This window comes from Grampus griseus, assembly GCF_964374135.1.
Source record: "Grampus griseus genome assembly, chromosome: X".
NCBI lineage: Eukaryota > Metazoa > Chordata > Mammalia > Artiodactyla > Delphinidae > Grampus > Grampus griseus.
In genome coordinates, this window is record NC_138999.1 from 114253720 (window position 1) to 114271200 (window position 17481).

Below are 17481 nucleotides of genomic sequence, written 5' to 3' on the forward strand. Positions count from 1 at the left end.
CACCATTTCTCCAGAGTAGAGTGGGCTGCATGGGGCCATTAATCCCTCCAGCCTGATTCACATTTGCTACAGAGAAGTCTATCTCCAGGGTGGCATGCAACCTCAGTCTCATTAGCACCTCATTCTCATTGTTCCAGGTCAGTACAAAGCTTAGTTGAGAAACAAGCTGTTTTCAGGCATGTGTTCTACTTTGCATTGGGAAGAGGAGGGGTGGCGGGGGAAGGGAGAAAGAAGAGAAGTAACATGAACTGAGCTTCCATTATCTGCCAGTCTGCTAGGGGCTTTACCTCACCTACTAGGTACAACAACCCTGTGAGATGCCCCTTCCTTACAGAAGAGGACCTTGAGACTTTCTAGGTGAAGTGACTCACCCCAGGCCACACGCAGTCAGTAACAGAACTGAGATGCAAATCCAAGTTCATCTGGCGCCAAAGCCTTCCTCTGTCCATGACATTACACTGCTAATTAATTCCATGATTAATTATCCTGTGTCCGGATATTGGGTTCCACTAAAATGTAAGCTCCTCAAAGCAAGGAACTTGCCTCTCTTGTTCACCCTCATATCCCTAACTCCTACCTTGGTGCCTAACACATAGTACCTCAAACATAAATGTTGAAGGTATGGATGAATGTATAAATCCATAAGGAAATAAAACACATAGACTGCCGGAGCTAGAGGTGCTCTAATCCAACCATCTCGGTTTTTAGATGGGGAAACTAAGGCTCAGAGGGATTAAGTCGCTTGCCCTTGGTTAAAAAACCGGTCAGTGAAAGATTCAGAACTTGCATCCAGGTCTCTTCTGTCTTCTCCTCTACAACATGCTACCCCTTGCACAGACATTTTTGAAAGCATGTTCATCAACTCCATATGGTTTCCTAAGCATTCTACCCTCCCGATTTAATTCTTTAATTGTAAGCTATTCCTTACACATGCAAAGCAATGGAGGTTAGGAATACCATTAGCCCACTAGAATGAAAGCTCACTGAGGACAGGAAAATTTGCCTGTTCTTTTCACTTCGACATGACTGGCACTTAGAAAATGCTCAGTAAATATTTGCTGAAGAAATGAATATATATTATTTCCTTTCCAACAATAAGCAAATTCTTCAGAGATGACGAATGTTAGCACAGATTATACTAAGAAACACTCAAATGATTAAACATTTCAGTAAAAATACTGTGAAATGGTACTCCTCCTTCCCTCCGCTTTCTTCTTTCCTCTATCTTCATCTAGAACACGGGGCACGGGGCGGGGGAGATAATGCTATTTCATAGGATTGATGTAAGGATAAAAAGAGTTAATACATATAAGCACTTAGCATGGTGCTTAACATGTAGTTAACTCTCAATAAGTAACAGCTATTAGTACAAATATGATTTCTTCAAATCAATCAATCAATCAATAAGGGCCCACATAATGAGAAGATGAAGAAGCCAAAGACATCCCCCCCCAAAAAAAGACTTGTTTTATGCTTTACAATTTGTACAATGTTCCTGAATCCACAGTTCTCCATGTGCTTCAAAGTTTGTAAGTTCTATGAGGGCTATAAGTTATAGACGGCATCCTCCATGTCAGAGATGTTCATGTGTATGTTTTTTTCTAGAATTTTTCTCATGAAATTAATGGAGAGAAGACATAACTAACATTGAGATGAACATATGATGAGTATTCCTCAAATACTGCTATATTTAACATTAGAAAAAGATTACCTCTCCACGAGTTCTTGTCCATTCCAGCAAAGGGTGTCGTTTTCAGCCACAGGGCTATGGCTGCAGATGTAGCCAGGCAAAGCACTATAGAAGCTGATGAAAGATTTTAACTTCTGAATTAGTTCCCTGAAAGAAAAACAAAACATCTGTGTATAAGATGCAAGTAAACCCAGTATGAGGAAAGTTTAATTTGCTTATCAGCATGACAGAAAGGCTCTGCCAGGCTGATTAGAGCAATAAATCATTTAAAAAGACATTCTTGGCTACAAGGCCACAATTTAGGGTTTTTTAAATCAGTAAAATGATAGAAAAAAATTTGCCTGCCATATAAGGTGCTGTTCCTATCAGAAGGATGATTTAATTCCACCATCCATTTTTCTAACACGTTCAGCTTCCATTTTTTGTTCTGATGCTGTTACCCACATTCTCAAAGGTGCTGATTACAAGGCACACTGGAGCACTACATCTGTCTTTCGGTTTCTGAGTGTAACTGAGTGCAATGATTGTAATTTACAATGCTATTACCCTAGAGATGGCCCCTTTTCATATAGACTCTGGCTAATAGTTGCAGATCAGAATCGCAGGGTGCTCAGAGCAGTATAAGCTCTGTGAAATTCTCCTGACAATATCGTCAGAGAAACTCACATCTGCTAAAGGAGGAAGGTTTCTTTGTTCTTTGTTTATACATTGTGGTTCCTATGGGGGTGGGGTGGGAGGGGTCCTAGTATATTTTATTATATATTTGCTCTAGCTTTCACGTTATAAGAGTGTGTGTGTGTGTGAGTGTGTGTGTGTGTGTGAGAGAGAGAGAGAGAGAGAGAGAGAGAGAGAGAGAGAGAGAGAGAGACCAACCGAACGTATTATATATACAAATATGTATAAACACACACCCATAAATACCCAGCAAAACTTTTGGCCTATTATCTTCTTTCAGATGTACATGGACATACAAAATAAGACACTATAGACTGGAAAGAAGTGTTTATGCTTATTAAGAAATATTAAAATATCTATGCAATAGATGTCCAGTAGTAAACAAACCAAAATAAAATACTCTTTATTTTCTAAAGCAAATATTCCTTGTAGAAAGGAAGTTAAAGAGTACTTCATATATATTCAAGTCTATCTTAAGTCTTCACTAAGTTTGTAGAGACTCTCACCAGGGAATTTGCTGGCAGTGGAGTAATTATGCAATATTGTCTCCAGGCTAACAATGGACTGACCTGATATATAGGCCTCTAGAGGAGCCCAGAAATGCCCTCTGGGGGTTGTTCTCAGATCTGGCCAAAAGAGGAAGACTGGTGGAAATTACTGTCTTGCATTTAATGCCATTTTCCATTTTATTACCATAAAACAATTCATTTCAACTAATAATTTAGAGAAAGAGAGAGAGAGTGCGCTTACGACACTCAGCACATCTTCACAAAGGCTCGGGTCACAGTAAAGCCAGGGTGATGTACAGAACAACTCGAGAAGGGTTATTGAGACATATATAACTCCTGATACCCCAACAGTTACTTCCTGCTATGCTCAAACCCTCTCACAGCCTCTACTGCTGGTTGCTGAGCTCCGTCAATCTCCAAAGTGAAGAGGCTCAGTATAGGGCTCTGAAGATAAAAGTCAACACTCTAGTTTCTCACAGAGGAAAAAGATGGGTTCAATTAATGCTAATAGGGGAGATGCTCTGTTTTACAAGGTAATAATACGGTTCCCAAGAGTGGAAACTGAAAGACTAAAGTCTGAGTAATTCCCCTCATTCCATGAGGAAATGGAATACAGCCATTAGTCTATGGGAAGTGATGGCCCTCCCTTTAATGAAAGTTTCCCTTAGGCCTCCTCCTACCTTCAAACTCTGTCTCACTAACATAGCACATAGCAAGAAAAACTGAACCTCATAGCAAAGCCTTCCAATTTGACTTCCCTAGAAGTTAAAACAAACAAACAAACATAACACTCTGAACTTCTTCCAGCCTCCCAACTCTTGCAGTTTTTTCCTTGGCTGATCATAAAGATCATTGACAAACTGGAGAAGATTCAGAGAGGGTCTATCTAAATGTCGAGGGGACAAAGGGCTGCAATAAACCTAAGACCTCCAACTTTAGTATGAAGGGATATTACTTGCTGGGGTCAAAATAAAAGTCTAAGAAAGCCACAAAGACTGTGAATAATGTCAGGGTCATCAAATTCTAGAACTCGGGGAATCTCTCTGAAACTTGAACAAGGTAACTTGGGGAAATAACAAACCATCCTGTATCACAGAGTACACATTACCTCCATAGGACATACAGGATGGACATAGGGAGAGACAGTGTTTTTAAAACTTGCTTCTGAATTAGTTATTTTGAATTTAGAACACAGTTTCATTTAGGAAATATGATATAGTGATGGCTGGATTCTCAGAACAGCCCCTTAAAACCCATTGGGAGTAGTAGCTAAGAGCACTGATTTTGGAGTCTGACCCCCGTGAGTTTCAAATGCCAGTTACTCTCTCACTTACTTAGCAGTAAAATCTTACTAGACAGATTCTAAACTTCTCTGAGGCTTAGTTTCTTTATCTGTAAAATGAAGCAAATGATAGCTGTTGGGATGATTAAATGAGACAATGCGTGTAAAGTGTTTAGCATAGTACCTGGCACAGAGTAACACTTCCACAGTGTTAGCCATTTGGCAATTTATTTCCATTATTATGAGCCTGTAGAATATAAATATAGTATATATATGAAATATATATTATATTCCAGATAAATTTATGTATGCAAGATAATTAAGTTGTTTTCAAGTTCCAGATAACTTTACATGTGCAAGATAAATAATACTTCATATTTTAAGGTGGCTATTAAAAAGTACAACCATGTTTTCTCCCTAAATATTTTTCCTGTTATTCTTTTTCAAAAATTAGCTAGCTATTGGGCTGGGTAAATCACTGGACTAATCTGGTAAAGCATTTTAGATGGTCTTTGCGTGGTAGGAAAGTGGTGGTGGCCCTCACAAGGGCCGAGAAGCCGAAATTTGGCTAAGAAGCCGAAATTGAGTATCAAATGTGGAAGACCACGCCAAGATGAAGTCGAGTTTAAAAAGGTAGGTTAATCATCAGGGAGAGGCAAATCAAAACCACAGTAAGATACCACTTCAAGATGACTATAATAAAAAAGACAACAAGTGCTGGGAAGGGTGGGGAGAAATTGGAACTCCCACACATTGCTGGTGGGAATGTAAAACAGCACAACCACTGTGGAAAATAGTTTGGTGGTTCTTCACAAAGTTAAGCATAGAGTTACCACATGACCCAGCAATTCCACTACTAGGTATATAGCCAAAATAATTAAAAACAAGTACTCAAATGAGTACATGTACACAAATGCTCGTAGCAGTACTATTAACAATAGCCAAAAGGCGGAACAAGACAGATAGGTAAACAAACACATATTCTATACAATGGAATATTCTTCTTCTTTTTTTTTTTTTTTGTGGTACGTGGGCCTCTCACTGTCGTGGCCTCTCCCGTTGCGGAGCACAGGCTCCGGACGTGCAGGCTCAGCGGCCATGGTCCACGGGCCTAGCCGCTCCAAGGCATGTGGGATCATCGTGGACCGGGGCACAAACCCATGTCCCTGCATCGGCAGGCGGACTCTCAACCACTGCGCCACCAGGGAAGCCCTATTATTCTGTCTTAAGAAAAGTATTCCTGCGTGCTGCAACATGGGTGAACCTTGAAAACATTATGCTAAGTGAAAGAAACCAATCATGAAGGATCACATATCATATGATTCCATTTATGTGAAATGTCCAGAACAGGCAAATTTAGAGAGGCATAAAGTAGATTTGTGGTTGCTTTGGGCTGGGGGGGGATGACGGTTGGGGAATGATAGCTAAAAGGTGTGGGATTTCTTCTTGAGGTGATAAAAATGTTCTAAAATTGACTGTGGTGATGGTTGCACAACTCTGTGAATATAATAAAAACAGCTGAATTATATACTTTAAATGGATGAATTGTATGGTGTGTGGATTATATCTCAATAAAGCTGTTATTGAGATTTACCTCCAAAAAAGGGTAGAGAAGAGGTGAAATATGTCTCAGAGAAAGAGAGGCTTTGTCTACGAGAGAGATACTCCTTGGAATAGTGGAAAGAGACGATCAGGAGAGCTGGGAAAGAGCCAGGTTTGGATGGACATGAAACAACGGCCCGGGTGAAGGGTGAGAAAAGAAATTTATAAGGGCCACAACTTCAGCACTGCAAGAGCTGCAAACAGTGGTTAAAATCTATTTCTTCCTTCATCTTATAAAATGAAGTCTGCTTTTTTCTCATCATAAAAGAAATATATGGTCACTATTGAGAATTTATAAACTACAGAAAAGTAGAAGGGGGAACAAAACCTTATTTATAGTGCTACCAGCCAGATAATCACACTTAATATTTGGATATATTTCCTTCTAGACGTTCCTCTCCAGTAAAGTTTTATGTTTATTTCTCTAAAACCTATTCTTCTTGATAGGCTTGTTCACTGAGTTCTTTTTGGTTCTCAGTGTATATTATTACCATTAGAATCCCAGGTAGATTTGATTAGAAAAGAACATCAAGGGCTTCCCTGGTGGCGCAGTGGTTGAGAGTCTGCCTGCCGATGCAGGGGACACGGGTTTGTGCCCCGGTCCGGGAAGATCCCACATGCCGCGGAGCGGCTGGGCCCGTGAGCCATGGCCGCTGAGCCTGCGCGTCCGGAGCCTGTGCTCCGCAACGGGAGAGGTCACAGCAGTGAGAGGCCCGCATACCGAAAAAAAAAAGAAAAAAAAAAGAAAAGAGCATCAAAATAATGAAATAAATACTGGTTCTCAAGTAATTCCCAGGACCTGTGAGATGAGGCAGTAGCCACTTCTGTGACAACGAGGAGCAGGGCTCCAGCACATTTAGCAAACTGGCCAATACTTCTGAGTCCCCAAATACGGTGTTACGGTGCAGGCCATTCCTTCACGCAAAGGCTTCTAAATACCGTGAGAAAACAAATTTTGGTTTCCAAAGAAACTTTGATTTTTGAAAGGAAAGCCAGACATCCTATTTTTCAGGGTAGAAGACTTTCTAAACTGTTGGAGAGTTAATGAGCTTTTCAAAAGAGGGCGACAACAGGTAATAATGTCCTCTGACATCACAGCCCTGCAAGCAGCAGAGTGTGACAGGAGTAGTTTACTGCCTACTGGGTTTACTGCGCCTGTCTTATTTCTTCTCTTCTTTGTCACTCCTTCCTAAACTTGTTCTGGCATGGGAATTAAGTGTATTTTATTTTTACCTTTTCTTAAATAAAGCTTTCTATCCCCCTGCTTATAATTTTAAAAGGAGGTGAGTTGAATATATTTCTATTTATCTCTTTGAAGAAAGATACCTGAAACTAAATTAAGTGACATATTAATTACCCATGTATGACTCAGTCCAGATTTCTTTTCTTTGTGCTAGTAACCCATGACAGACAACAAAGGAATCTCCACCCATGAACTAAGGCAGTCTGCTCAACTGAATTGTCTCTGGAAAAAAAAAGGATAAAAGTTTGGACAATTAGTTGCCCAGGATGGGAAAACAATTTGATTGAAGGGAATGTTCTTTGATTCGAATTCCACTTTATTCTAATCATACATGCCAAACATACCATTTGACATATAAATAGTGAACCCTACAGCTCTCACTTGGGACAAACCCAATGCTTGCTCACAGCAGTCTACTCAGGAAAAAGAGTCTATCCAATGTGTTAAATGTGGAACTAAAGGACAGGGCCCCCTTTGCGTGCACGAGCCATTTTGAAATATTACAGCTAGGCGCACGTGATCTTCCCTGGGGGGCTCCCACCATCCTCAAGAGAAGCGTCCCCTTCTTGGGTTGTGGCGAGGGGATTCCCTTTGCTTTCTTGCAATGATTTGCTTGGGCAGGCATCAAAGCAGCACTAATTGGAAACCACTGCAAGTAAAAAGCAGCCTTTCATCCCCAGCTGCAGATCCTGAACTTTTCTCCTTTATCATTAAGGATCTTACTTTTCTTAATATAAAATAATATGAGCTCATTATTTTTTTAAAAAATTAAAAACACAGAAAAGCCCATAAACTGTTTATCCTTAGAATGATGCAGAATCATACTTATTTCTGCTGCAGAGAACCTTTCATGGTCTGACTCCAAGCTATAATTTTCTACATTCCAGAGACTAGCCCATACTTTTTCTCATACTGTTCCCTTTGCCTGGAATACCCTCGTTTCCCTCCTCCATCTGTTGAATTTCTACTCTTCCTTCAAGACCCAGCTCAAGAGTTACCTTTTCGCAAGAGAGCTGCTAACCTTCCCATCTATGACGCTGCCACTCTTCTGTACATAGCTCTGTTTTGGCACTCACCCCTCAATGCATCAAAACTATTTGTGTGTCTGTCCCCCTAACTAGGTTAGCAGCTTCTCGTAGTCCTCAGAGCCTAATCCTTACACCAGCATAGATGGTGTTCACAAAAGCTGAAAGAAGTAGAGTCCCATTCAGGGCAGAATGACTTGCACCAGAGCTGAAACTCGACGATTCACTCAGGACATACTTTGTTGTGTTCAGAGGGTGGAAGGCAGCAGTCTGAGAGGGAGTGGGAGTAAGCATTGATTCTGGACCAGGGAGCTGAGATCAGCTTTTGTTCTTTTCTTTCTAGGTCATTTACTAGTGTCACCTAATCCACTGCCCCTTTAGACCAAGTCAGAGAGGAAAGGGAGGAGGGGGAGTGCGGGACAGGGAAGGCTGGAATACGTAGATGTACTTTCACAAGGGTGGAGGGACTGTGTGACTTTCTCACAGGTTAGCATCTGGGCCAGAAGCTCGGTGTGTAGATGCTGAATGGACTGTATTCAACTACAGATTTTGTGTTTGGAAAAGGGAAAGATATTGCTCATGTCATAAAATACCAAACTTTATGGGCGATATGCAAATGACAAGGTACACATTATCATAGGGGAAGTGGTGAAAGAGACATTCAATAGGGCAAAGGAGGGAAAGCCTGACATCTGAGAGGAGCTGAAAATATTAGAGTTGGAAAGGCCTGTGAAAATGTCATTTCTTTTATTCTGATTGTACTACTTATGCATCTTGTCCTACCCTCACTGTTTTAAATCTGAGGACAGATATTTTCAATATTTGTATCCAAAAGGAATGCTGAGTCCCATACTTAGGCCACCAGTTGAGTATCAAATCGCCTTTAAATTGAACTAAGCTATTTCTAAGATTAGTTGTGTGTTGCAAACTACCCAGTTGGGGGCAGACAAAACAAACGGATGACTTCTGAATGCTACCAAAGGAATCCTGCGTTTCTTTGTGTGTTTTTATTTTAATAAGGCAACGGGGCTTTTCAACTCATAATCAGGTTCAGCTTGCTCACAACCTCCACAGACTGAATGCTACAATAGGGTTCCTTTCTAATTATCATATTCTTAACCACGGAGGATGGAGCTGGAGCATGGGTGTGAGGGATGCTGGAGGTACATATATTCTTTTGGACTGTGAAATCCTGTGCAGAACATACTGAGAAATGTATAGAGGTTCTAACACTCTGCCACATCAGATTGCAGGGGGGCAGTGCATTTAGCAAGAGATCATCTTAATCCCCTATTCTCCACTCTCCCTAAGAGGGTTTACAATGCTATTTGACAGAGTTAAATGAAATCAGACACTCTCCTGTTGTTTTATTTTCTTATTCTGCCAGAGAATTCAGAAGGAAGGGCTCCATCTCAGTTTTGCGTCAGTGTGCAAAAAAGATGAGAAACACCATGGGGTGGGCTCACGTTCCCAACCCCCAAAGGAGCCCTGCCTGACTATCACTTACTTAAGTCTACGGGCTTTTGCAATTTTTCTTACTGTCCTTTCTTCTCCTTGGGGGTTAGCAACAAATTCAAAAACGAATCTAAACAAAGTGTCAAATCTGGGTGCTTAGCCAAAAACTCATTTACCGATTTTTTCTTTCCCTGGAGGAATCAACATCCACAGAGCCCTCCCTGGTAAGGCGAAAGGGAATAGGTCCCATAGAGCCCAAGATAGAAGCCATGGCAGCAGGACCTTAATAAACGAACGTCCTATCTACTTATCAATGTGTCTAGGTTGACAGGGTGATCTCAAAATGCGACTGGAATACTGTGTTTATTTTGAAAAAGCTTTGCATGTGATTCTGTTACAAATTAATATACCACATCCTCAGTGAAGCCTCCACTATACCTGGGCAGAGGTTCTCTCCGTCCCTGTAGGCTGCCTCTTTGCACTTACAAAACTGTTTTGAAATGATCGCTGTTTAAGTCTATTTCCACATTAGACTGATTTGGAGGGCAGAGACTGTGTTTTGATTTCCAGTGCACAGTATACATTATGGCACATAATAGGTGTTTCCCAAATTTCTGCTGAGTTGAACAATATATAATATATATATAATATATATAATAATGCTATATATAAAAACATTTTATTAATATTATACTATAAATGTAATATAAATATAATAATATATAAAACAAACATTGTATTACTTATAATTTCTATTTTACTTTATATATTATTTATAAATAATTAATCTATAATATTATATAAATTCCTCACTTCAGTGCAATATGCAAGAGGTTTCCACTAGTTAAAGGTCAATAAGTGAGGTTAATTCCTCAGGTGGTTTGGGCAAAGAGTGAAAGCAATGGAGAGCAATGGACAAAGGACAGACAGGGGCTAAAGAGGGCCTGGAGAAATGGCCTAATTTTGTCTTCCCAGAAAGACAAAAAATTTCCCAAAGGACCCCTATGGTATATGGAAATGGTTCTCAGAGTATTTTGGTGCCAGGACCCCTGTGGTGGTTTTAAATATGTCCAGGGACTTCCCTGGCAGTCCACTGGTTAAGACTCTGTGCTTCTACTGCAAGGGGCCCAGGTTCGATCCTTGTTTGGGGAACTAAGATCCCACATGCCATGTGGCACGGCCAAAAGATAAATAAATAAATAAAAATAAATAAATAAATAAAAATAAATTAAAAAGTCAACAAACTCTGATACTGCTCCTTTCAAGAGGTGGAGCTTAATTTCCCTCCCCTTGAATGTGGACTAGAACTGGTGACTTGCTTCTAGCAAATCGAATATGTCAGAAGTGACAGTATTGTCACTTCCAAGACTAGGTCGTGAAAGACATCTCAGCTTTCTCCTTGCTCTCTTCCCTGGCTCACTTATTCTGGGGAAGCCAGCAGCCATGTTGTGAGGACACTCAGAAGGTCCGCGTGGTGAGAAACTGAGGCCTCCTTCAAACAGCCAACCAGCACTAACTTGCTCCATGTGCAAATGAGCCGCCGTGGAAGTGGCCCCTCCGGCCTCAGTCAACACTCAACGGACTGCAGCTCCAGGTAACACCTTGACCAAAATTTCTTTGAGACTGAGGACCACCCAGCTAAGCCGCTCCCAAATTCCTGACAGAAACTGTGAGATAATAAATGTTTGCTGTTTTAAATAACTATGTTTTGTAGTAACTTGTTATATAGCACTAGATAACCAACACAACCCAAAGGGTCTCCCCCACCCCTGGCCGTACCATTCGGCACGTAGGATGGAACCCACGCCCCTACAGTGGAAGCGTGGATTCTTAATCACTGGGCTGCCAGGGAAGTCCCTTTTCTTTCTTTCTTTCTTTTTTTTCTTTTCCAAAGGGTTCTTAAAAATTACTAAGGACCCCAAAGAGCTTTTGTTTACATGACGTATATTTATTGATGTCTACTGTTTTAGAAATTAAAACTCAGGAAAAAAAAATTTCAATTTATTATTAATTTTAAACTAACAGTAATGAGTCTTTATAAGTTAGCATAAATTACATTTTTATGAAAAAAGTGAGAAAAGCGGTAACGCTTCTGCATTTTTGCATACTGCCTGTCTTAATAGGAGTCAGCTAAATTCTCCCATTGGCTTCTGCATTTAATGTGTTGCCATATTTTATTTTGGTTGAAGCGTATGAATAAAAGCCAGCTTCACATAGATATGTAGTTAGTAAAAGGAGGATCTTACAGACCCTCTGAAAGGGTTTTTCTGGGACTCCCTGAGTTCTCAAATCACACTTCAAAACTGCTGCTACAGGGAAACTAGAAATTTATTAGGTTGGAAGTCACCAAAAGAAAATGTTACTTCCTGAAATGCTTCTTTGGAGGACTATCTCCCAAGTGCCCTTACTGCCCTCTCTCACTCTAAACTGTGCCATATATGCCTAAGAGTTACCGTTTCAAACTCTCCTGTGGTAAATGGACATGAAAGGAATAATTTAGCCCAAATATGAGATTATTACTTATTCCATCTCTTAATTTTCCATCTCTAGGCCAATCTCTCCCAATCCTCTCAAAGTCATCGTGACGCAGAACTCATGTCTAGCTATTCTTAAGCCAGTGGCCGGGTTGGCTACCTGTGCAGTCCTTTTGGGGAAATCAATTCTCCCAGATTTGTGTTGAGCTTCCCAATCCAATTTCCACCCCTTATTTGTAACCATGAAACTAGAAGAGGGAAGGAGGGAATCTGGATAAGGGGAGGAGGAATGAAGAGTATCGTAACAAACTTTAATTTGGTCCCTTGACTGCTGTCTTAAGGAATAGAAACCAAATCCTTCATTTTATCATTCATAAAAGAGTGTGTACTACTTTATTTTAAATAGATAACTAACAAGGACCTACTGTATAGCACAGGGAACTTGACTCAATATTCTTTAATAACCTGAATGGGAAAAGAATTTGAAAAAGAATGGATACCTGTATGGGTATAACTGAATCACTTTGCTGTACCCCAGTAACTAACAAATCATTGTTAATCAACTATACTCCAATATAAAATTTTTTTTTTTTTTTTTTTTTGCGGGCCTCTCACTGCTGTGGTCTCTCCCGTTGCGGAGCACAGGCTCCAGACGCGCAGGCTCAGCGGCCATGGCTCACGGGTCCAGCCGCTCCGCGGCATGTGGGATCTTCTCGGACCGGAGCACGAACCCGTGTCCCCTGCATCGGCAGGTGGACTCTCAACCACTGCGCCATCAGGGAAGTCCCCCCAAAAAAATTTTTTTGAAGAGTGTGTACAGTGTGAAGTGTGTGTGTATACACATGAGAGTGTCTTGCCAGTTTCTCTTTGGTGAACTCACCCCTGACTCACTGTTTTTGGAAAGCCACAAACCAAGCCACGGAATTGTGAGACCAGATCATAAACAGAAAAGGTTTTGTTTAATCAACAAAGATCTTGAATAGAGAAGTCTATTCCACCCTGTGTTGCTGTACTGGATATTTACATGTGGTAAATTTACATTTAAATATGGCTTGGATATAATACAATATCTTTTTTCTTTAACATTAACAGATGATAGATTCAATTCATCAAACACTCTACTCAGAAGAACTAAATAACATGTATTTAAGAAGCTTCCCTCCAATGGCTGTTGACCTTAAAACACAATTGCTAATTGTATGCTGAAGTAGAGAAAAAAAAATCTCTCACCTTCTTCGGCTGGATAAGGTTTCTTCATGTTCTACATGAGCAACTTTTAATACCTTCTTGTCAATAAACAAATCTTCAGGATAATAAGCAGATCTATACTGACGTTGTTGAGAATGGGCACATAACTTGCCAATCTGAAAAAAGAAATGCAATATAATTATATGATACTTTCACAGACATGATAGTAGAAACAAACTCTGAAACGCACTTCAATTTCTTCCCCAATTTCTTTTTAAAGAGCAGAACGAAGCTATTACTGGAGTCAAAAAAGGTGATAATGCCTTTAAGGCAAAGAACCATCTGTGGAAAAGAAGGCTGAAGACTGTGGTAGGGGGCACTTTGAGCACAGTCTATTCAGAGACTTCCTAAGATGAAAATGCTCTTTCTCTATAGTGAAGTACACATTTGAGAGGACCCTCCACACAGGACTTATGTTACTGATACCTTTCAATGGCACTTGATATTTATCCCTATGAAGTTCACAAATGGGAACTGCCAAGTTTAGGAAAGTCTGGTGAAGGAAGTGAGGGGTGTGACAGATGTGTAGAGTAGTCTGTTAATAGAAGAGCGACCTCCTGCGCACAAAGTGCTCCTGATTCTTCTGAGCATTTTGTTAGCTCTTTTTTTAATGATATAAGTTTCAGGTGTACAGCATTATAATTTAAAGCTTAGGGCTTCCCTGGTGGCACAGTGGTTGGGAGTCCGCCTGCCGATGCAGGGGACATGGGTTCGTGCCCCAGTCCGGGAAGATCCCACATGTCGCGGAGCGGCTGGGCCTGTGAGCCATGGCCGCTGGGCCTGCGTGTCCGGAGCCTGTGCTCCGCAACGGGAGAGGCCACAACAGTGAGAGGCCCGCGTACCGAAAAAAAAAAATTATTAAAGCTTAGCTCTTTTATACTCATATAGTAATGATAACAATGGCATCAGCTCTCTTACTTTTCTCAATTCTAAATGATTGATTTGGTTAAACTACTTGTAGATTTGCTATTTTTTTCACTTTTGGTCAAAAGCCTGAATGAACTTCTGTATAAATAAGTATGAATATTAACACATGTCCCCCTTGTGCCAGACACTATGCTGCATTTCTTTGTGTGTTATTTTACTAAGGCAAAGGGCTTTTCAATTCATAATCAGATTCAAACAGCCCCATTTTATAGCTGAGGAAATTGAGGCTCAGAGGAGTTAAGTGACTTGCCTAAGACAAATAGGCAGTGGATTCACTGTCTGACTTTGAACCCATTTGTCTGACTTCAAAGCTAATGCAATATCACCTTCTGAGAAGATGATGCTTTATTTTCAGTTGCTTACATTCTACATTTTGGGGGGAAAAAAAAAGAATTCCCAGTTCTCAAAAACATAGCCAACATAGCCACGGTGAAAATATAGATTGTATATTTTAGGAAAAATACTAGAAATACCTTGTGAAAACAAGGGTTGTATCTTTGTCACTTCTGTACCTCCATGGAATTCACACTGGATTTTGTACACTTAGGCCCTTAGTAAAGACAAATTAATTGAAGTGAACTGAAGGAAAATCCTCGTGTCCAATCTGGCACACCATTCCACTGACAGGACATGGGCTCTGAGTTGTAATCCCAGCTTTTGGATTCCCGAAGATAGCCCTGAAATATTCTCTAAGTTATGTATCTCTTTATAAAAGCATAAATGGCACTTGGTTTGCATAGCTTTGGAAAGTTATCCATATATAAATAAATTTTTGAATTAGAAAAAAATCTAGAAACAGCAGTAGCATCACCTTTTATGAAAGACAGTAGCTATAGTATGATATTCAGACAACTACTTCTGAATAGTTTATCTTAATGGGAATGAAACAAAAGTTGCAGACACTTTAAAATATTCCATTTGGTTTTGGAATGTATGATACTGAATTTTTCAGATGTGTTTATGTAACGCTATTTGACTTGGGCTAATATTAACTTTAAATGAAGAATCTGCAATCTCTGAATTTGCCCTACTTGGTAGCAGTCTGGTAGGGTACTTTAGGTAGCGGACTGCCCGGCTGTACTGAGGAGTTAACTTCCAATCACTTCCAAAGCACATAATGTAGCTACAAATAACTGAGGGTAGCCTGTACATCATAAAATTATGTCCATAGACACATATGTGTTTCTTTATTAAACTGCAGGTGAGCATTCATGGAACAAAACCTTGATTTTTCCTTCCATAAATATCTATTTGTGACTCTGTGAACATACATCAATGTGAGAGTCTATTTCAGCAGGATCAAAGTATTCTTCATCAGCACGTTCGGGAGCACAGGACACATTCTCTTGACTGACACCTGTTCCAAATCCAGCACCAAAATCAAAATCTTTCACACATCTTTCACAGTAACTTGCCTACTTGCAACCCACAGCTGTGAAATCTCCCTCCCCATTGAAAGACCGCCCCTTGTATCAGTGAATACTAACTGGAACCCAGCAAGACGTTAAAGTTTTTAGCCCCTCCCAATCTACTGGAAAGGGCTGCAACTGAGGCAAAAGCAGGAAGGTTAAGAACAAATGAGAATGTAGCCAGCCTGCAGGCTGACCCTTCTTCCCAAGCCACCCAATGTGGCATTATCAAGCCGACTTCCCAAGGCTCTGTGTGGGATAAGGGGCAAACAATGGTATTCTGCCAACACCCCCATCTGAAATCTGCCACGTCTTATCAGACAGCCTGTATTTTCTTCCACAAATTTACCATGAAGCAAATTCTTCTCATATACAAAGTATTTGTCAAATGTAGACACCCCCTTTGGGCCCTTCTCTCCACACCTTTTACCTCCACACTGTGTGAGCTGTAGGTGAATATTACGAGCTTATTCTGAGAAGTGGACACAAAGAGAAAACATAATTTACAAAGAGGTGGGGTATTAACATTAAAGGGTTCCTTTCATCTTTATACTTGGGAAACATCAGGCTATGCTGGGAGACCTGGGTCTTATTCTACAGCTGTACTTGCTAAAGAAGCCAGCCTCCCAAGTGGCATTTGAGAAATCAGTATCCTGCCCAGGAGTTTTAGGCTCTTAAATAAAAAATGCAATCCAATTTCCTTTCACTGACTAATGTACCTAGTCAAGGATACCTCTATCTTTAAATTTAGTTAGTTGGACTGAATTTATTGGACAGAAAGGTGTCTCTATCAATAGACCTGAAATATAAAACCTTTTTGTTTTCCGTGAACTGTGATTCCTAATGGTGCCTTTATATATGTGCCAGAACCTGTGGCAGGGAAAGCAACAGTGCTCTGAAGTGTTATAAGACCTTGAAGTGTTATAAGAACGCAGGGCCTCTGACCATATCCAGGCCAGCAATTCATTCTAGTAACCCTAGCAGCATTCTTCTCTAGGCAGGGTCCAGAAGCACTGGCTTTATACACACATGAGGAAAATACACCGCTGGGCCCAGCAAGGTAAGTAAGAGCCCGGTAGACTGGACATCAGGAAGCGCAGCCTACAACCCCACTTCTACCTCTCACTCACAGAAGGACTTCCTTTAGACCTGCTCCCACAGTTTCACTCCACTCTGGTCTCAAACAAAAGAGGAAGATATGGTATCTGAAGTGCCACATTTTATTCTGGGCTCCTTTGAAAAAGGGAGGGAGGAATTACTTTGCAAGTAGAGTATGCTACCGAAGATTCTGAAACCGTGCCAAGCACTTGGATTTGATGCAATTCACGCATGCGCCCTATAATTGACATGTCAAGCTACGCCACTGGTTACATTCATCCTCGGACCCCCATTCATCGTTGGTTCTAGGAACTCTCAGGTGACAAAAACTCAGACTTGATCTTTCCCTGAGGATGGCTGAGCAGAGAAAGTGAGCCTACATTGTAAGCTTCTTATCAACACCAACACCTCACTCCGGGCTAATGCTTCGCAGAAAACGTCTACATCCATTCTCCATTCTCTCTGGTGAGTCCTACAACAACCCTCTGACGCATACAGTGCAGGTATTATTGACCCCATTTCAGAGATAAGGAAAGAGACTCACAGAGGTTAAGGAACCGAAACAAAGTCAAATGGCTAGGAAAGGGCAGAGCTGGGACTCGAACCCAGACCTGTCTGACTTTAAAACCTATGTTTTTCTTTTCACTTTTTCCCCCTATGCCATGGGTTTCTGTCAAGAGGATAGACTCTGGGACTCCCAGTATTGGGTGTGGCCCAGTTCTACAGTCCTGTGGACATCCCATCCATAATTGGAGAAAGATAATGATTATGAGGACTGTAAAACTGTACTTCAAAGAAGGGCTAGTTATTAAAGATAAACAGAAAACTGGCACCCAATTTTAAC

At 40.7% G+C, this 17481-nt stretch overlaps 1 protein-coding gene across 1 annotated transcript in view; it reads right to left on the minus strand.

Moving 5' to 3' along the window:
* The window catches only part of GPC3 (glypican 3), a 442885-nt gene that overhangs the window by 152576 nt on the left and 272828 nt on the right, over positions 1 to 17481 (minus strand). The window contains exons 4-5 of the mRNA XM_082681955.1: positions 13186 to 13319; positions 1712 to 1837 (exon numbers count right to left, since the gene is read on the minus strand). Coding sequence (XP_082538081.1) covers positions 1712 to 1837; positions 13186 to 13319 — 260 coding nt within the window. The remainder of the gene's footprint in view (positions 1 to 1711; positions 1838 to 13185; positions 13320 to 17481) is intronic.